The following is a 22,172-nucleotide window of genomic DNA, read 5'->3' on the forward strand; positions in this document are numbered from 1 at the left end:
TATGAAAACATGTTGGACCTGTACAAGGCTTTTGCCGTATCCAAAATGTCCCTGAATTACACCTACACAATAACCTAATAGTTACAGAGTGCTATGGTCCTCTAACATTCAACGTGGAATAAAGATACTAAGAATGATCAAATTAGTGTTGTAGATGAATCTACATTTTCAAAAGTTCATGAAGATTGGAGACACTAGATCACATCTTCCAGAACCTTTGACTGGAGTACCTCTTGCGCTATGCCATACGGACAGTAGCAGGGGTCATTTCACAGAGGTTGCCATATTTATAACGGTACATCAATTATTAACAAGTGACAAAGGATGCTTGCTATACTTACAACTCCAGGACACTAAGAATCAACTAGGCGGTTTTCAACTGATGAGCTTGGCGTAATATAGAAAGAAAGGCCAACAGATACAGAGATGAATATAAAAAAAGTAAACTGGTATGTGAAAGGACAAAGCCTGCTCTGTACATTACCGGATTGCAATCCATGGGCTCTTCCGTGGGTTCAGATAGATGATGGACTCGAGGCCGTTTATGACCACGTGGGGAGGATGCCGTACTCTCAACATCACTCTCCAACAGACTCTAAAGGAAACATAAAATAATCGTCATAATCTTTGTGAGGATACCACCCTAAAGAACAGACCATGCAAGTTATTTACCAGACTTACGTTGCCTACAATTTTTAATATCTTCATCAATCCCCAAGAATGTCTGGAATTGATTATTAAAGAATTCAGAATCAAATTTTAAAAATGGTTTATTACTTCATACGAATATATGGTTCAGTACAACGGTGGGTGGAGTACTGGATAGGACAAACCGACGCATTTCGAGTCTGAACAGAAATTCTGCAGTCTCTGAGGAAGTGCTGCCCATTCACAAAATGCGTTCATGTGTCCTACCCAGTGCTTCAATATTTTACAAAGCTGACTTGAAGGAACAGAGTAAATGTATTTATTTTCACTTTGATAATTTAATCATAATTTCATTCAGTATGAAGTCTGGCCATTTTATTTTCTTTCGTTAAATACAGGATTAAGGGACTTATGGGCTGCCCGTCAAGCATGCTTGCAGGTGGCTAATATTGTGCTTGATCATCGCTAATAGTGTTTTGATTTGCACTGGACCTTCTGTTCTATTTTTTATTTTAAATATGTCACACTATCCGATAACCAGATTTTCATACACACTACCTTATACTCTATATTACATCATGGTCTCAGACCACATACTGCAATCAGACACTACATCGGGATCAGACACCCCATGATTGAGCATCAATTCTGCACTGACCTCTTCAGCCGTCTCATCCTCTTCCTCCTCCTCTTCCTTCTCAGGGCAATATTCTTCATCCTCTGATGAATCTTCCTCTTCTAGTGTAATATCTACAAACTGGCGAGCCTGTCAGAAACAAAACAGAAACAAGTTGTCAGAACGGTTCTTGATATTAAATTAAGCACAAAGGCCTCAGAAGAAAAGTTAGAGCAGAGAGAAAAGGCAAAGATTGGCATTCCCAGAGCGGAGAAAGAACAAGGGAACGGCCCAAATAAAATGGGTGCAGTAATTGTGATAAGATTCACATGTACTAATTGGATTTTCTTTTTTGGTTTGTTAATATTCGAAGTTACCATTTTTTTTTACAGTTCCCCTAGACTCACCTTCTGCTCACCGACCTTCTTAATGGGGGACAAATTCCATGTAGGAATTACCTGTAGGAAGGAAAAATAAATGTAAGGTCTCACTAAAATAAGGAAATTAAAATCGATCAGAATGTTTGCTTAGTTGCACAAACCACCAACAATTCTTTACATCATGCACAAACCTCTTATAAAGAATTTGTAACCCAAGGCCACACTCACCACTCCTTTCTCCACCACTTCCTTCAACTTGGACCGTGTCATCTTTGGCTCCTGAAAAGGCGTGGCAGCAAGAAAAAACAATTAATAGGAGTATTATTGAAATACAAATGCAGTTACCATGTAAAATTATTAAACTCTGATACAAAATTATATGCTAAATTACTGGCAGCACGCCTAAAACCGTTTAATAGTGGATCTGGTTTCACCAGAACAAGCGGAATTCGTCCCTAATAGACAACCAGGAGACAACACACGCCACGGTTTAAATTTAATTACTTGGGCACATCTTAGTAACCAACAGGGGTTATTGCTGGCACTTGACGCTGAAAAAGCGTTCGATCGCTTGAATTGGCACTACAAGAAGTATTTTTGAGCATGGGTTTCCCTTTAGCATTTTTTCAAAGTATTTTAGTTCTTTACTCTCGACCAGCAGCGAAAATAAGCAATTCTGGTTTTCTTTCCCGTCTGTTTTATATTACTAATGGTTCCAGACAGGGATGCCCTCTTTCACCATTAATCTTTATTTTGTGTATGGAGCCCTTAACCCCTTAAGGACACATGACGTGTGTGACATGTCGTGATTCCCTTTTATTCCAGAAGTTTGGTCCTTAAGGGGTTAAAGGACCACTATAGTGCCAGGAAAACATACTTGTTTTCCTGGCACTATAGTGCCCTGAGGGTGCCCCCCACTCTCAGGGACCCCCTCCCGCCGGGCTGGATGGAGAGTAAAGGGTAAAAACTTACCTTTATTCCAGCGCCGGGCGGGGAGCTCTCCTCCTCCTCCTCCGATCCTCCCTTTCGGCTGAATGCGCATTCGCGGCAAGAGCTGCGTGCGCATTCAGCCGGTCTCATAGGAAAGCATTTACAATGCTTTCCTATTGAAGCTTGCGTGCTCTCACTGTGATTTTCACAGTGAGAATCACGCAAGCGCCTCTAGCGGCTGTCAGTGAGACAGCCACTAGAGGATTTGGGGGAAGGCTTAACCCATTAATAAACATAGCAGTTTCTCTGAAACTGCTATGTTTATAAAAAAAAGGGTTAATCCTAGAGGGACCTGGCACCCAGACGACTTCATTAAGCTGAAGTGGTCTGGGTGCCTAGAGTGGTCCTTTAATAAGACATATTAAAAACCATAATGGGATACAGGGACTGAATACCCCTGCGGGTGTCTCAAAAATAGTTCTTTATGCGGATGATGTTTTGCTTTTTTTTAACTAATCCAGATTTAGCAATTCCAATTTTATTAAAGACACTACAAAGATTTGGAGAGATATCATACTATAAAAATAACCCCAAAAAATCTCAAGCATTGTCTATTGGTCTTCAAGCATTGTCTATTGGAAAAGGAAACCTCCTCGAGTAAAGCAGAACTTACTGTGGCTTCCATATGAGAAAGGTGGCCTTGGTATTCCGAATGTTAAAAAGTATTATAAAGCCTTAATATTAGCACAAGGTATATCAGTATTAGAATGGATACCTTCCCCTTTGTGGTTAGCATTAGAAAACGCTTGCATGCATCAAGGCACATTACCACAAGCCTTGTGGACATGTAAAATAAAAATAGGGAAGAAAAATAATATGCTACCAGTTACCAAAACCCTACTTCAAATTTGGAGACAAATTATCCCCAAAATTGTAGATGATAAGGTTTTGCTATATGCAGCCCCGCTACAGATTATTACTGCCTTCACATCAGACTTACGAGTGGACACCTGGTTAAATCATGGTGTCACACAGGTTCGTTTTTTTTATAATACTATAGGCATTAAGCAATTCCCTGAAATACTTAAAAGATTATTCCATACCTCAGAGAGAGTTGTTTTCCTACCTACGCATTAGGAATATACTTCATGAATTTAATATAAAAATAGAAGAAATAAAAACACTTCCGCCTTTGATATACAAATGTATGGGTAAATTACCGAGTATTAAAACATTATCAATATCTTATAATAACATTATGAATATAGGGAATGAAGCAGAAATATATATATATGCAGAAATGGGAGTTAGATTTAGATTTTCAATTTTCTTTATCCAAATGGCATCAAGCAATAAAACTAACCAAAAAGGCATCATGTAATTTACAACACTGGGAATCATACTGTAAATTGAATATGCGTTGGTACCTGGTGCCAACTAGGATAGCTCATATATACGCAGGGGCATCAAATTTATGTTGCCTTAAAGGAGGGCACTCTATATCATATCTTTTGGTTATGTCCAGGTATTACTAAGCTTTGGAAAGAATTGGTAAGGTTTTTTCAAAATGATTTGAAAGCAGTGATACCTACCCAACCCGAATGTTTTTTTATTACATATGTTTTCTATACCGCTCCCAGAAGAGGTCATTTATATTATTATTCACAGTTTGATAGCAACTAAAACGGCTATTGCATACAGCTGGAAAAAAATACAGACTCCTTTATTGTCAGAGATAATGATAAGACTAGACTCCTCATGTACTTATGAATTGATGGCTGGTTGTTTGAAAGGACAGGAAGCTTTATACAAAAAAAGGTGGAATAAATGGTTAGAAATAAGAGATAGGTATGTTTAAGGGTTATTATATTTTTCTCCCCTTTATGCTTTTCCTAACGTTTTAAAGACTATAATGAGAGCAAGACTCAAAGGGGATTTAGCTCAATAGGCTGTTGTTCTATCCCCCATCCCCCACCCCTCCCTGATACCATCCTTTTTAAGAACGCAAATTACTCTTTTGATTTGGACCGAGAGGAAGTGATAGTTTTCAATGGTTTCTCTAAACTTTAAGCAAATGAATATTGATTGATTAAAAAAAAAAAAAAAAAACAGAGAAAGGAAAAGAATCTGAAAAATATTGTTGTAATCAATTGTCTTACATGAATTAACGCATACTGTTATGTGATTATGTGAATAATATTGTTTTTTAATAGTGTGCAATTATAGATTAAATTATGTACTGTTCCCCTTTTCCCACTTCTCTCTTTTGTATCCCAATATTATATATATATATATATATATATATATATATATATATATATATATATATATATATATATACATAAAACATTACAAATAATACATTATAAAAAAAAAAAAAACAACATGTAAAATTCATTTAAACACAATCCTTTATGAAGGAAACATAGAAGGCAACTTACAAAGACGGGCAGATCTTGAGTATCTGTGATTGCAGCTTTCATCATTGCCACCACATGCTCATTTGTGATAACCTCCTACAAGAGCAAAGCATAAAATGAACATGAGAATACAAGACATATCAGTCTCCCACCACCACAGGGAATTCCTAGTGTTTTAGCTGTACACAATCCTGTCCCATGAATACCTACACATCTCCAAATATTACCAATGCCAAGCTACATTAGGTAACTCACATGCAGAATGTTTCTAACATTCACTGCTGTCAGGTTGTGCAGTTTCGCTCGGTCCTCTAGACTTCGATCTAGTGAGTTATTCAAGTCTGAAGACACAGCAGCTTCCGCTTCGTCCTGCAAGTTCTCACGCTTCCTCTTCAGAGCGATCCTTCCCTTCTTCCTCCTCTGCTCCCCATCCTCACAGTCAGTGTCCTCTGTACAAGGGAAGAGAGTACACTTTAGATACACACCGACCAGTCTATTAATATCCCATTTCATCGCCCAAAACACCTACATTCTCCCAAACACCTCAGCAGTACTTATGATCGTAGCAGTACCATGCCATTTCTAGAATTCAATGGGAGGACAATTACAATAACAAGTCTGCAATGTGTGCATCGGCTTTAAATCCTCAAGTGGCATTGACAGCCCAGAAATTAGTCATTGACAAAACCTGGACTGCTGATGTGCCTTGAGGACTGGGTGGGTTGCTCAAGCCAAACTACCACATGCAGGTCACTGTAAACAACTTCCTTTTTTGATTACAAATGTCCATATGCTATAGGTTTCAGAAAAGTTTGTCAAAAACAAGGGTTTGGACCTACCCATTGATATAAAAAGCCCTATATCATCCTCCAGTTCGTCACTCTCGCACAGGTCTCTCTGAGCAGTGTCTTCAGGCTGGCCAGATGGCTGAACCACATGTGTCCCTCCAGAGGGTTCCGTTTCTATCCTTGAGGGAAGCAGGGGTTCTTCTAAAATGAATGGCCAGATTTAGAATACAAGAGTCACAAATATGATAAATGATTGTATGAAAAAGAATAAGGAATTATATTACAGCTAGTTAAATCAATAAATCTGTGTTCAGACATGAGGACTTATGTGGCCAACTTCAAACAGTATGCTCACCTGCATCTAGACTCTTTACAAGACACTGGAGATTAGGACTGGCTTCCTCACAGCCAATCTCAGGATCACTCACATATTTCCTATCTGGGTTCTTTAAGGAGAGTTCTGTTATTCCTCCTCCTGTGTGCCGAACACTGGAATTTGAGGTGCGTAGATCTAAAGGATTTATGGTAGAGACCTCTTTATTTTCGGTCATGTTAGTCCTTTGAATGGCACACAAATGATCTATTCTAGCAGGCCTCTGAGATAAAGGGACTCTTTTTGTAGTGCTGTAAAAAGGTGCTTGAGTATCTACATGAGGAGCTGGTGGTTTTATCCTTGGGGGTCTCTGCAGAGGCAGAGAATTTTCAGTATTTGGAGGTCTTTGCTTAATGACTAGAGTTTCTGCTGTACGTGTCCTATCCATTGGAAGGGGAGGTTTTATTCTTGGTGGCCTCTGCAATGAACATGGAAATTCTGGCCAGGAGGGTCTTTGAATGGTAGAGTGTAGATCCAATCTGGGAGGTGGTGGTTCTGTTCTAGGAGGCCTCTGAATTGAGGTTGGGGGTTCAGTCCTGTTTGGTCTCAACACAGAGTCCAGGGAATCTACACCAGCAGTGCGCATCGCAGGGACCGGGGGATCCGTTCTGGCTGGTCTTGGTAGTTTGTCTGGAGTCCCAGCCCTTGGAGGCCTTGGCAGCCGAGCCCCCGAGGAACCTCTAGCTCTGCTCTCCGCGGGGGTTAGTGGGATCTGCATCGGGGCAGGATGTTGGATGCGTGGGGGTCTTTGCATGGGGCTTGGAGACCTTGCCCTCGGTGGCCGCTGTGAGGTGGGTGATGGCATTGGAGATATATCCACGGGACAAGGTCCATATATCAGAAATCCATAACGAGGACCTGAGAAACTAACAGAGGCGGTAATCAGACCGGGAGCCGAGACAATATCAAAACAACCATACCGGGGGGGCGGAGCCTGACAGCCAGGCTGAGCGGTCGCACTGCAGATTAGCTCGCATACCCCGTGAACGAGACGTACCCCTCGTCACTTCCGGTGATGCGGACGCACCGGAAGTGACGTTGGGGCGCACACCAACTAGGTAGGGAATTTTCACGGGGTAGGAAAAGCTAAAGGCACAGTGCGCACGCGCGTCATAGTACTCCCGTCGGAGGTACAGCGCGCGTGCGCACTAGTGGGCAGGGAGCACTCCACACACCGCGCGTGCGCAGTATAGGGGTAGGGAATTTTGATGGCCATTTGTTCTGTGAAATCTCCCTACCCCTATACTGCGCATGCGCGGACTCTGATCATTGGATTAAAGCCTCTCCCTGCTCCCAACACTCTCAGCCATCCAAGGGGAGGGTGAAGTATGGTGGGGGTTTCTGTGAAGTATATGGGGGGGCTGCGCAGTATAATGGGGGGTCTGCGCTGTATAATGGGGGGGGCTGCGCAGTATAATTGGGGGTCTGCGCAGTATAATGGGGGGGCTGCGCAGTATAATGGGGGTTTCTGTGAAGTATATGGGGGGTCAGCGCAGTATAATGAGGGGCTGTGCAGTATAATGGGGGGTCTGCGCAATATAATGGGGGGGCTGCGCAGTATAATGGGGGGTCTGCGCAGTATAATGGGGGGTCTGCGCAGTATAATGGGGGGGGCTGCGCAGTATAATGGGGGGGGCTGCGCAGTATAATGGGGGGTCTGCGCAGTATAATGGGGGCTGCACTGTATAATGGGGGGCCTGCGCAGTATAATGGGGGTTTCTGTGAAGTATATGGGGGGTCTGCGCAGTATAATGGGGGGGCTGCTCTAATAATGGGGGGGTCTGCACAGTATAATGGGGGGTCTGCGCTGTATAATGGGGGGCTGCGCAGTATAATGGGGTGGCTTCGCAGTATAATGGGGGGGCTGCGCAGTATAATGGGGGCTGCACTGTATAATGGGGGGCCTGCGCAGTATAATGGGTGTTTCTGTGAAGTATATGGGGGGTCTGCGCAGTATAATGGGGGGGGTCTCGCAGTATAATGGGGGGGCTGCACAGTATAATGGGGGGGACTGCTCTAATAATGGGGGGTCTGCGCAGTATAATGGGGATCTGCGCTGTATAATGGGGGCTGCGCAGTATAATGGGGGGGCTGCGCTGTATAATGGGGGGGCTGCGCTGTATAATGGGGTTTTCTGTGAAGTATATGGGGATCTGCGCAGTATAATGGGGATCTGCTCTATTAATGGGGGGGGTCTGCACAGTATAATGGGGGGTCTGCTCTAATAATGGGGGGTCTGCGCAGTATAATGGGGAGGTCTACGCAGTATAATGGGGGTCTGCTCTAATAATGGGGGGTCTGCGCAGTATAATGGGGGTCTGCGCAGTATAATGGGGGTCTGCTCTAATAATGGGGGTCTGCGCAGTGTAATGGGGGGTCTGCTCTAATAATGGGGGGGTCTGCGCAGTATAATGGGCGTCTACGCAGTATAATGGGGGGTCTGCTCTCATAATGGGGGGTTTGCGCAGTATAATGTGGGGTCTGCGCAGTATAATGGGGGGTCTGCTCTAATAATGGGGGGTCTGCGCAGTATAATGGGGGTCTACGCAGTATAATGGGGGTCTGCGCAGTATAATGGGGGGTCTACGCAGTATAATGGGGGGTCTGCTCTAATAATGGGGGGTCTGCGCAGTATAATGGGGGTCTGCGCAGTATAATGGGGGGTCTGCTCTTATAATGGAGGGTCTGCGCAGTATAATGGGGGGTCTACGCAATATAATGGGGGGTCTGCTCTAATAATGGGGGGTCTGCGCAGTATAATGGGGGTCTGCTCAGTATAATGGGGGGTCTACGCAGTATAATGGGGGGGTCTGCTCTAATAATGGGGGGTCTGCGCAGTATAATGGGGGTCTGCGCAGTATATTGGGGGGTCTGCGCTGTATATGGGGGGCTGCGCAGTATATTGGGGTGGCCTGTGTGTTAGATGTAGGGGGCAGTGTGTTAGATGGAGGGGCTGTTCGTTACATGTGGGGGGCAGTGTATTATATTTGGGGGCTGTGCGTTAGATGTGTACAACCCTATTTTCACAGAAAAATATTTATTTCCTAGATATCATATGCCATGGCCTGCTTTTTGCTACGACACCGCAGCCATCTAGTCAGTCGCCAGAGAAGGATGAGAAACTGCACCCCAGCGAGAGGGACTGCCCCACATCTGCAACCAAATCCGTCGGTGACCGAATTCAGTAATCTCCGTCTGGGAGCTGAGCTGGGGCTGTGTTTATAGTGGCTGCCATCCTGGGAGCTGAGCTGGGGCTGTGCTCATGGTGGCTGCCATCCTGGGAGCTGAGCTGGGGCTGTGCTCATGGTGGCTGCCATCCTGGAAGCTGTGCTGGGGCTGTGCTCATGGTGGCTGCCATCCTTGGAGCTGAGCTGGGCCGTGCTCATGGTGGCTGCCATCCTGGGAGCTGATCTGGGGCCGTGCTCATGGCGGCTGCCATCCTGGGAGCTTGCCTGGGCTGTGATCATGGTGGCTGCCATCCTAAGAGTTGAGCTGGGGCCGTGCTCATGGTGGTTGCCAGCCTGGGACGTGCTCATGGTGGCTGCCATCCTGGGAGCTGAGCTAGGGCTGTGCTCATTGTGGCTGCCATCCTGGGAGCTGAGCTGGGCTGTGTTCATGGTGGCTGCCATCCTGGGTGCGGAGCTGGGCTGTGCTCATGGTGGCTGCCATCCTGGGAGCTGAGCTGGGGCCGTGCTCATGGTGGCTGCTATCCTTGGAGCTGAGCTGGGGCTGTGCTCATGGTGGCTGCCATCCTGGTTGCTGTGCTGGGGCTGTGCTCATGGTGGCTGCCATCCTGGGAGCTGAGCTGGGGCTGTGCTCATGGTGGCTGCCATCCTGGAAGCTGGGCTGGGCTGTGCTCATGGTGGCTGCCATTCTGGGACCTGGGCTGGGCTGTGCTCATGGTGGCTGCCTTCCTGGGAGCTGGGCCGTGCTCATGGTGGCTGCCAGCCTCGGAGCTGAGCTGGGGCCGTGCTCATGGTGGCTGCCATCCTGGGAGCTGAGCTGGGGCCATGCTCATGGTGGCTGCCATCCTGGGAGCTGGGCTGGGCTGTGCTTATGGTGGCTGCCATCCTAAGAGTTGAGCTGGGGCCGTGCTCATGGTGGTTGCCAGCCTGGGGCGTGCTCATGGTGGCTGCCATCCTGGGAGCTGAGCTGGGGCCGTGCTCATGGTGGCTGCCAGCCTGGGAGCAGAGCTGGGGCTGTTCTCGTGGTGGCTGTCATCCTGGGAGCTGGGCTGGGCTGTGCTCATGGTGGCTGCCATCCTGGGAGCTGTGCTGGGGCTGTGCTCATGGTGGCTGCCATCCTGGGAGCTGAGCTGGGGCTGTGCTCATGGTGGCTGCCAGCCTGGGAGCTGAGCTGGGGCTGTGCTTATGGTGGCTGCCATCCTGGGAGCTGAGCTGGGGCTGTGCTCATGGTGGCTGCCATCCTGGAAGCTGTGCTGGGGCTGTGCTCATGGTGGCTGCCATCCTGGAAGCTGGGCTGGGCTGTGCTCATGGTGGCTGCCATCCTGGGAGCTGAGCTGGGGCTGTGCTCATGGTGGCTGCCATCATGGGAGCTGAGCTGGGGCTGTGCTCATGGTGGCTGCCATCCTGGGAGCTGAGCTGGGCTGTGCTCTTGGTGGCTGCCATTCTGGGAGCTGAGCTGGGGCTGTGCTCATGGTGGCTGCCATCCTGGGAGCTGGGACAGTGCTCATGGTGGCTGCCATCCTGGGAGCTGTGCTGGGGCTGTGCTCATGGTGGCTGCCATCCTGGAAGCTGTGCTGGGGCCGTGCTCATGGTGGCTGCCATCCTGGGAGCTGGGCCGTGCTCATGGTGGCTGCCAGCCTTGGAGCTGAGCTGGGGCCGCGCTCATGGTGGCTGCCATCCTGGGAGCTGAGCTGGGCCGTGCTCATGGTGGCTGCCATCCTGGGAGCTGAGCTGGGGCCGTGCTTATGGTGGCTGCCATCCTGGGAGCTGGGCTTGGCTGTTCTCATGGTGGCTGCCATCCTAAGAGTTGAGCTGGGGCCGTGCTCATGGTGGTTGCCAGCCTGGGGCGTGCTCATGGTGGCTGCCATCCTGGGAGCTGAGCTGGGGCCGTGCTCATGGTGGCTGCCAGCCTGGGAGCTGAGCTGGGGCCGTGCTCATGGTGGCTGCCATCCTGGGAGCTGAGCTGGGCCGTGCTCATGGTGGCTGCCATCCTGGGAGCTGAGCTGGGGCCGTGCTTATGGTGGCTGCCATCCTGGGAACTGGGCTGGGCTGTGCTCATGGTGGCTGCCATCCTAAGAGTTGAGCTGGGGCCGTGCTCATGGTGGTTTCCAGCCTGGGGCGTGCTCATGGTGGCTGCCATCCTGGGAGCTGAGCTGGGGCCGTGCTCATGGTGGCTGCCAGCATGGGAGCAGAGCTGGGGCTTTTCTCGTGGTGGCTGCCATCCTGGGAGCTGGGCTGGGCTGTGCTCATGGTGGCTGCCATCCTGGGAGCTGAGCTGGGGCTGTGCTCATGGTGGCTGCCATCCTTGGAGCTGAGCTGGGGCTGTGCTCATGGTGGCTGCCATCCTGGAAGCTGTGCTGGGGCTGTGCTCATGGTGGCTGCCATCCTGGGAGCTGTGCTGAGGCTGTGCTCATGGTGGCTGCCATCCTGGGAGCTGAGCTGGGGCTGTGCTCATGGTGGCTGCCATCCTGTAAGCTGGGCTGGCTGTGCTCATGGTGGCTGCCATCCTGGGAGCTGGGCTGGGCTGTGCTCGTGGTGGCTGCCATCCTGGGAGCTGAGCTGGGGCTGTGCTCGTGGTGGCTGCCATCCTGTAAGCTGGGCTGGCTGTGCTCATGGTGGCTGCCATCCTGGGAGCTGAGCTGGGGCTGTGCTCATGGTGGCTGCCATCCTGGGAGCTGAGCTGGGGCTGTGCTCATGGTGGCTGCCATCCTGGGAGCTGAGCTGGGGCTGTGCTCATGGTGGCTGCCATCCTGTAAGCTGGGCTGGCTGTGCTCATGGTGGCTGCCATCCTGGGAGCTGAGCTGGGGCTGTGCTCATGGTGGCTGCCATCCTGGGAGCTGAGCTGGGGCCGTGCTCATGGTGGCTGCCATCCTGGGAGCTGAGCTGGGGCTGTGCTCATGGTGGCTGCCATCCTGGAAGCTGTGCTGAGGCCGTGCTCATGGTGGCTGCCATCCTGGGAGCAGAGCTGGGGCTGTTCTCGTGGTGGCTGCCATCCTGGGAGCTGGGCTGTGCTCATGGTGGCTGCCATCCTGGGAGCTGAGCTGGGGCTGTGCTCATGGTGGCTGCCATCCTGGGAGCAGAGCTGGGGCTGTTCTCGTGGTGGCTGCCATCCTGGGAGCTGGGCTGGGCTGTGCTCATCGTGGCTGCCATCCTGGGAGCTGGGCTGGGCTGTGCTCGTGGTGGCTGCCATCCTGGGAGCTGAGCTGGGGCCGTGCTCATGGTGGCTGCCAGCCTGGGACCAGCTCTCAGACAAGGTCCCTCACACTAGTGTAAAGTTAGGGTTAGCCACAGGTGGAACTCTAAAATTGTGGCAAATTCAGGCTAGAAACAGCCAACCTGTGACTAAAGCAGAGCTGGAGATTTTTTTTTTTTTTTTTTAATCCAAATAAGTAATGATGGCGTCAATTTAGCAGTTAGTTTGCCTATATTCAGAGTTCAGTGAGTACACCTGTTCAGCATGACTTGTTGGGATTTAAAGTGGATGTAAAATTGTAGGCAAACTGTAGGCAAATTGTAGGCAAACAGCTGATATGAAATCATAGATGACTTAGGGAGCATTTCCAATTTGGCTATTGTGGCACAAAATTGAAATTTCTTCGTAGTTCAAACTTTGGTTGATAACCTTGGGATGTAGTTTGAAATACATTTGCAGTTAGTATCTTAAGGACTAGTTTATGCAACATAACAACTTCATCTAAAATAAGTTGTTGTGGTGCCAGAAGGGGTGCTCTAATACTTTAGTTTTTTTTTTATGAATGGAAAGCTACCGATTGTTGAAATGTCATATATATTCATATATATCTCGTAAATGAAAGCCAGGAATGCTGTCTTTTTAAGAAACAATTATAGCCCTGCCAAGTTTTGAGGGTCTGTGGTCAAGAGAGGGTAGTAGCCTGGCGAATGTGGGGGCATGTCAGCGCACTGTATGTGTATGCCAGGATGACAAGCTACCCGACAGTGTTGTTGTCAGTCAGGGCTAGCTATATGCCGACCACTAATAAAGCATTCACAAATGAGCATAAATGGTCTGTATATCTTGTCTAATGCACTGTGAGTGCATTTAAACATGCACACTGTCCTACTCTTTCCAGATCTTAAAGGGACACTACAGTCATTAAGACCACTTCATCTCATGAAGTGGTCTTAATGACTATAGTGTCCCTTTAAAATCTGCAGTGTCCCAGCCCCACATAGTAAGGTAATTTGTTGCAATAGTAGAGAAACTGCAATAATTATATTGCAGGACTAAGATTGCCTCTAGTGGCTGTCAATCAGATGGCAACTATGAAGAGCCTCTAGTGGCTAATGGGCTTTTGGTCGCCTAACTGAAGCTGGACGTGCTCATACTCTGTATGAGGACATCAAGTGTGTGTAAAATCTCAATAGGAAAGCATTGAAGCAGTGCTTTATTTTGGGGAGGGGCCTAATGCGATTGCTGAGTGTGCGCATTAGCGTCTCCATCAAATGACGTTAGTTAAGGCGGAGCACATGCCCAACACCAACACTTTGGTGCTGGAATTGGCTAAGTGACTAAGGCTTTTTTTAACCCTTTATGACCCAGGAGGGGAGGACTAGAAGCCTATACAGTGTTAGGAACACAAATGTGTATTCCTACAACTATAGAATCCCTTTAAAAAGCAAGGAGCTTAAACTATAATCTCCATTTAGTACACACTTAATAAAAAATTAGTATAGAATACTGACAATTGGACTTGTCATCCTATAATCTATGTGCAAGATTTTTATGGTGATCTTATATACCATAACCGGGGCATCTCAAGTTGTCTTCTTAAAGGACCACTCTAGTGCCAGGAAAACATACTCGTTTTCCTGGCAATAGAGTGCCCCGAGGGTGCCCCCACCCTCAGGTACCCCCTCCCGCCCGGTTCTGGAAAGGGGAAAAGGGGTAAAACGTACCTTTTTCCAGCACTGGGCGGGGAGCTCTCCTCCTCCTCTCCGCCCCGTCGGCTGAATGCGCACGCGCGGCAAGAGCTGCGCGCGCATTCAGCCGGTCGCATAGGTAAGCATTTACAATGCTTTCCTATGGACGCTTGCGTGCTCTCACTGTGATTTTCACAGTGAGAATCACGCAAGCGCCTCTAGCGGCTGTCAATGAGACAGCCACTAGAGGATTAGGGGGAAGGCTTAACCAATTTATAAACATAGCAGTTTCTCTGAAACTGCTATGTTTATAAAAAATTGGGTTAACCCTAGCTGGACCTGGCACCCAGACCACTTCATTAAGCTGAAGTGGTCTGGGTGCCTAGAGTGGTCCTTTAATTTACATTGCTAGAATTTCTCACTCTAATCCTTAAACACATTTCGATTTCAAGTAATTAACATAGAAACATAGAATGTGGCAGCAGATAAGAACCATTCGGCCCATCTAGTCTGCCCAATTTTCTAAATACTTTCATTAGTCCCTGGCCTTATCTTATGGCTAGGGTAGCCTTATGCATATCCCAAGCATGCTTAAACTCCTTTACTGTGTTTACCTCTACCACTTCAGCTGGAAGGCTATTCCATGCATCCACTTCCCTCTCAGTAAATTAATACTTCCTGATATTATTTTTAAACCTTTGCCTTTCGAATTATCTCTTGCATCACGTTTACTTTCTGCAGTGGCGATAGAGAAAGAGAAGTAAGCAACATAGTGGTGGGCTTTACTTTTTCCAAATGTATTGGATAAGATGCAGCAGTCTCTGTTTTAACTCCTTAGGGACCAAACTTCTGGAATAAAAGGGAATCATGACATGTCACACTTCATGTGTCCTTATGGGGTTAAAGGCATCACGCACAACACAGAAGGCCCTGTCCAGAACAGGAAGATTATATACATCAATCATAGTGAACAGCTTTTACAGAGTTCCACAGCTGGAACTTGGTACTTGTGGGCATAAGTCTGTGTGCAATCATTCTGTGCCTGACAGGCCCATAGGAGGAACAGAAATTTGGTTTCAAATAGTTATATGTAAACATTTTAAGGCAACACTAGACTCCTCGGGGGTCTAAATTACAAGGTGTAACCTGTAACTCTGCTATAAATGGAGGTGAGTATCTTCATAATAATGGCATTTAGAATGGGAGATTGAACTCAGGGATGCAATGCTTCTACATCTCATTTACATTTAAAATATACCAGCCGAGCAGGAGATAATGGTATCTTAATTTCTTCCTCAGTTTTTATTGATTTAGAGTTAGTTCAAGACCTTCTCTGATGTATTAGTTGGTGTCTGCATTGAATAAAGCTGTTATGCACATTATTTTTAGCAAATTTAGTATTCTCCTCACCCCTGATCCCAGAACATTAGCTGATTAACGGATACTGCAGCTATTGAAGCTGTGACGTCTAGGATCTGTTTTGTAGTTGCCCATCCCTTACTAGAAATTTATATAGTCATTTATTCAATGTATTCTGGTAAAATATCTTGGAAGGATATTGGTGCTTTTGGAAAGCAGATTGGAAAGATACCTATTCAGTAAACAGGTCTCAAGTCAGAATTCCATCAATAGGGATGGCATATGGCAATTGAGTTGCAAAATAAACCTAAATAGCAGAGTAGCTAATTTTCCAAATTGGTTTATCTTACCAACATGTTTCAAATCTGCTGTCAATTCATTGTTTAATGAAGGAGTCTTTAATCTTTTACACTGGGCTGTAACATAATAAAACTGATCTGTGCCATGTAAAGTGTAAAACCCCTCTTTCCTGTTCTATTCACTTTACACCCTTTTTCTCCTTTTGTTTTACTAAAACTCTTTGTATATGAATCAAGTTCCATCTCTCTTGTAATATTCCAGAACACATGCCATATTTGATTTCAAGGTCTAAATATGCCCCTCCACATTCCAGTATGCCATACTATTTACATGTTATCCCTGGATTGAAAATGCAAAAGTCACATATTGTAAATATAAATCTTAATGCCATAGATCAGCCGTTCTTAACCCTTGCCACTGAAGCAGTACTATGACTCTCTGTTAACCTACTGCCTTAAATACATTACTGTCCTTAGCATCCACTTATGAGCCTCAGAGCAACTATGGAAAAGATAAAAGGGGATTCAATGAGATGTAACAGGAGGAGAGGGAAGATGGATAGGGCAGATACACAAGCCACTGAGATTTATCGTACGGTTAAGGTGAGGTTATTGAGGGGGGAAAACAGGGTTGCTCCGAAAACAGAGGGTCTAATTCTACCAGGAACATGCAGTAGATAGTGTTTGTACCTCTCCAAATACCTCTCCAAATTACACTTTTCATGGGAGCCAGATAGCAGGTCTTTGGCATCTATGGGAGGAAAACAATTCCTCACAAGTCCTGATTGTTTCCACTCTAGCCAAGCACTGATTAATTGTAGAGGTGACATCTTATGCCATGTACAGTTATTGAAAATGCTTGCCTCAAACAATAGGACCAACACATATTTATGAAAGCAGCCATGAACTGGCCTTATTGCTAGCAAAGAGAGTCAAAGTGCAGCCTTGGAGATAGTGCGTTTTACAATAATTTATCTTTTGGGTTTTTTACATTCTTTATTTTTGTTGTGCAGTGGTAAAGTGAGACACTATATCAGAAGCATAATTGACAATAAAGATATGTTGCTTCTGTCATAAATACTGCACATTTTGGTTTAAAGTAAAGAAAAATAAACACGTGATACAGTGTGGCATGAGAAAGGAAATACATATAAATAAACTAAAACTGAGAAACACATGCCATGGCTAGTAAAGATCCCTGGCCCCATCTAAACATTTAGCCAGACAGAGTAGTATAAGAGATCACAGGAATGATTACTAGTTAGCTCATTGAGATGCACCCCCCAGTCACCACGGAGAGACCATCCAATCCCCACCATTAGCAGGTCACAGTAATCAGATAAAGGTCTGCTAGCACACAGTCAGACTGCCACCAAGGCCGTGTCAGACAGCTACAACTTACATCTTTTCATGTGGCAACACTGCTACAATGTAGCGTAGTAAGTATACAGCCTGTATAACAGTGTAAATTTGCCGTCCCCTCCAAATAACTCAACACACAGCCATTTATGTATAAACTGTTGGCAACAAAAGTGAGTACACCCCTAAGTGGAAATGTCCAAATTGGGCCCAGTTAGCCATTTTCCCTCCCCGGTGTCATGTGACTCATTAGTGTTACAAGGTCTCATGTGTGAATGGGGAGCAGGTGTGTTAAATTATGTGTTATCGCTCTCACACTCTCTCATACTGGTCACTGGAAGTTCCACATGGCACCTCATGGCAAAGATCTCTCTGAGGATCTGAAACAAAGAATTGTTGCTCTACATGAAGATGGCCTAGGCTATAAGAAGATTGCCAAGACCCTGAAACTGAGCTGCAGCACGGTGGGCAAGACCATACAGCAGTTTTACATGGCAGGTTCCACTCAGAACAGGCCTCGCCATGGTCGAACAAAGAAGTTGAGTGCACGTGCTCAGCGTCATATCCAGAGGTTGTCTTTGGGAATTAGACATATGAGTGCTGCCAGCATTGCTGCAGAGGTTTAAGTGGTGGTGGGGGGGGGGGGGTCAGCCTGTCAGTGTTTAGACCATACGACGCACACTGCATCAAATTGCTCTGCATGTCTGTCGTCCCAGAAGGAAACCTCTTCTAAAGATGATGCACAAGAAAGCCCGCAAACAGTTTGCTGAAGACAAGCAGACTAAGGACATGGATTACTGGAACCATGTCCTGTGGTCCGATGAGCCCAAGATAAACTTATTTGGTTCAGATGGTGTCAAGCGTGTGTGGTGGCAACCAGGTGAGGAGAACAAAGACAAGTGGGTCTTGCCTATAGTCAAGCATGGTAGTGTCATGTTCTGGGCCTGCATGAGTGCTGCCGGCACTGGGGAGCTACAGTTCATTGAGGGAACCATGAATGCCAACATGTACTGTAACATACTGAAGCAGAGCATGAACCCCTCCCTTCGGAGACTGGGCCGCAGGGCAGTATTCCAACATGATAACGACTCCAAACACACCTCCAAGACGACCACTGCCTTGCTAAAGAAGGTAAAGGTGATGGGTCGCAGGGCAGTATTCCAACATGATAACGACTCCAAACACACCTCCAAGACGACCACTGCCTTGCTAAAGAAGGTAAAGGTGATGGACTGGCCAAGCATATCTCCAAACTTAAACCCTATTGAGCATCTGTGGGGCATCCTCAAATGGAAGGTGGGGGAGCGCAAGGTTTCTAACATCCACACGCTCTTTGATGTCGTCACGGAGGAGTGGAAGAGGACTCCAGTAGCAACCGGTAAAGCTCTGGTGAACTCCATGCCCATGAAGGTTAAGGCAGTGCTGGAAAATAATGGTGGCCACACAAAATATTGACACTTTGGGCCTAATTTGGACATTTCTACTTATGGGGTGTACTTACTTTTGTTGCCAACGGTTTAGACATAAATGGCTGTGTGTTGAGTTTGTTTGAGGGGACGGCAAATTTACACTGTTATACAGGCTGTACACTTACTACTTTACAGGGAGTGCAGAATTATTAGGCAAGTTGTATTTTTGAGGTTTAATTTTATTATTGAACAACAACCATGTTCTCAATGAACCCAAAAAACTCAACCATGTTCTCAATGAACCCAAAAAACTCAAAATTAATATCAAAGCTGAATATTTTTGGAAGTAGGTTTTAGTTTGTTTTTAGTTTTAGCTATTTTAGGGGGATATCTGTGTGTGCAGGTGACTATTACTGTGCATAATTATTAGGCAACTTAACTAAAAACAAATATATACCCATTTCAATTATTTATTTTTACCAGTGAAACCAATATAACATCACAACATTCACAAATATACATTTCTGACATTCAAAAACAAAACAAAAACAAATCAGTGACCAATATAGCCACCTTTCTTTGCAAGGACACTCAAAAGCCTGCCATCCATGGATTCTGTCAGTGTTTTGATCTGTTCACCATCAACATTGCGTGCAGAAGCAACCACAGCCTCCCAGACACTGTTCAGAGAGGTGTACTGTTTTCCCTCCTTGTAAATCTCACATTTGATGATGGACCACAGGTTCTCAATGGGGTTCAGATCAGGTGAACAAGGAGGCCATGTCATTAGATTTTCTTCTTTTATACCCTTTCTTGCCAGCCACGCTGTGGAGTACTTGGACGCGTGTGATGGAGCATTGTCCTGCATGAAAATCATGTTTTTTTTTAAGGATGCAGACTTCTTCCTGTACCACTGCTTGAAGAAGGTGTCTTCCAGAAACTGGCAGTAGGACTGGGAATTGAGCTTGACTCCATCCTCAACCCGAAAAGGCCCCACAAGCTCATCTTTGATGATACCAGCCCAAACCAGTACTCCACCTCCATCTTGCTGGCGTCTGAGTCGGACTGGAGCTCTCTGCCCTTTACCAATCCAGCCACGGGCCCATCCATCTGGCCCATCAAGACTCACTCTCATTTCATCAGTCCATAAAACCTTAGAAAAATCAGTCTTGAGATATTTCTTGGCCCAGTCTTGACGTTTCAGCTTTTCAGCCTTTCTTACCTTGGCCATGTCTCTGAGTATTGCACACCTTGTGCTTTTGGGCACTCCAGTGATGTTGCAGCTCTGAAATATGGCCAAACTGGTGGCAAGTGGCATCTTGGCAGCTGCACGCTTGACTTTTCTCAGTTCATGGGCAGTTATTTTGCGCCTTGGTTTTTCCACACGCTTCTTGCGACCCTGTTGACTATTTTGAATGAAACGCTTGATTGTTCGATGATCACGCTTCAGAAGCTTTGCAATTTTAAGAGTGCTGCATCCCTCTGCAAGATATCTCACTATTTTTGACTTTTCTGAGCCTGTCAAGTCCTTCTTTTGACCCATTTTGCCAAAGGAAAGGAAGTTGCCTAATAATTATGCACACCTGATATAGGGTGTTGATGTCATTAGACCACACCCCTTCTCATTACAGAGATGCACATCACCTAATATGCTTAATTGGTAGTAGGCTTTCGAGCCTATACAGCTTGGAGTAAGACAACATGCATAAAGAGGATGATGTGGTCAAAATACTAATTTGCCTAATAATTCTGCACTCCCTGTACATTGTAGCAGAGTGTCATTTCTTCAGTGTTGACACGTGAAAATATATAATAAAATATTTACAAAAATGTGAGGGATGTACTCACTTTTGTGAGATACTGTATAGCAGTCATGTATCAACCATCAACCTGGCATGGACACCTCCCCACATATGAGAGTCAAATACTGACCCTAAACTGAAGCATTGTAACTAATATAGTCATGATGAGATAAGCATATAAATATTATAATAAACAAATAAAGCAGTTCGTGAAATCTGCAGTCATACTGTGGATATTGGGTAAATGATATATAGTATAGGTTTCAATCATTTTCGCTCCCATTTTCTGCAAAGAGGTGAGTAATCTAGGTTGTATAGTGGGAGATCTCATATGAGTGGATGTTAACTTTTTATTTTTTTTTGTCAGGAAACCAAAATATGTTTGTAGCATCAGCTTTGGTGATTCATTTAGGAATTAGAAAATTAGATCTGTGATCCATTGTTCAAGTGTATTACAATTACAATTAAATTGTCCTCCCATTGTCAAAGAGTGAGAAATACTACAGTAAACACCATCTTGTGGACTGATGAAAGAGATGTGCGTGTTTCTCTCAATGGGGACCTTATAGTGGCCAGGGTTTATGTTATTCAGACAGAGAATGGTCAGTGACAAGCCAAATGTACAATAGCCTAGTCATGGATTATAGAAAGGAGAACAGTCAGTATAGCTGAGATCAAAAAACAGAATATAACATGCTATTGTGTACCATAACAAGAATCACAATAGGGCAATGACATAAGCCACCACTTTCTTATAAGTTGATTTGAAAGCCACGATCCAAAAATATTTTAATTCAAAGTTTTTGGAGGGCCATGGCGTCGTCAGCATCATGATGTCGCGCACCACGGCATAGAAGGGGGCAGAGCTACAGCGACTGGTGTCAGAACCACTGAGGAGAGATGAGGGACTATGGGAAAGGTCCCCCTCCACATGCATGATGTCCCAGGCTGTGCCAGAGCCTGGGTAACATAAAGTACCCTGAGAAATTGTGAGCATCTCTACGCCCTAAAATGTCAGTATAAATTCTAATCCGTGATGAAAAAGGTTTAACCCATTAAGGACACATGACGTGTGTGACATGTCATGATTCCTTTTATTCCAGAAGTTTGGTCCTTAAGGGGTTAAATGCCAAAGCATACAAAACGAGTGGACAGTGGGTATCTCTGTTATTTTCTGTTTTGGGACATGAAATCAGTGGAGAAAAATCTATAAGATGGGCAAAAGTACAATGCCATCACTGCTACGGGGTTCGGAAACCATAAATTTACTGGACTCTTGTAAATATATTACGAAAGTTTGTTGAATGCACATTCAGCGATAAGAGAAAGCACCTGACTTTCCAACTCACAGATACACCGCCACTTAGATACATATTGACATAGAATACACACACAGACCCAAACACAGATACGCTGACACACAAATAGAAACACAGAGACACAAAAGGACACACTGGTATAGAGATACACATACATACAAACTGACACACAGACATACATACTGACACACAGACATACACACTGACACACATACTGACAGATGCACATACTTACACACACACACACACACACGTATTGAAACACAGGCATACATACTGACACACACACACATACAAGTCATTTTTTAGCCACCCTCCTGTTTCTTACCTTTTGGGTGCAGGAGGGTGGCTGGGGTTGATAGGAGTCAGTCTGGCAGCTGGCTCTCCCCAACTCACAACCTCAG

The 22,172-nt window shown here is 45.9% G+C and overlaps 1 protein-coding gene across 1 annotated transcript in view; it reads right to left on the bottom strand.

Moving 5' to 3' along the window:
* Positions 1–7,140, bottom strand: part of GON4L (gon-4 like) — a 39,934-nt gene extending 32,794 nt beyond the window's left edge. The window contains exons 1-8 of the mRNA XM_063439298.1: positions 6,138–7,140; positions 5,834–5,983; positions 5,250–5,443; positions 5,016–5,090; positions 1,873–1,923; positions 1,672–1,722; positions 1,307–1,414; positions 485–595 (exon numbers count right to left, since the gene is read on the bottom strand). Coding sequence (XP_063295368.1) covers positions 485–595; positions 1,307–1,414; positions 1,672–1,722; positions 1,873–1,923; positions 5,016–5,090; positions 5,250–5,443; positions 5,834–5,983; positions 6,138–6,960 — 1,563 coding nt within the window. The 5' untranslated portion in view covers positions 6,961–7,140. The remainder of the gene's footprint in view (positions 1–484; positions 596–1,306; positions 1,415–1,671; positions 1,723–1,872; positions 1,924–5,015; positions 5,091–5,249; positions 5,444–5,833; positions 5,984–6,137) is intronic.
* Between the last annotated feature and the right edge of the window lie 15,032 nt (positions 7,141–22,172).

This window comes from Pelobates fuscus, chromosome 13 (assembly GCF_036172605.1).
Source record: "Pelobates fuscus isolate aPelFus1 chromosome 13, aPelFus1.pri, whole genome shotgun sequence".
In the NCBI taxonomy this organism is placed as follows: domain Eukaryota; kingdom Metazoa; phylum Chordata; class Amphibia; order Anura; family Pelobatidae; genus Pelobates; species Pelobates fuscus.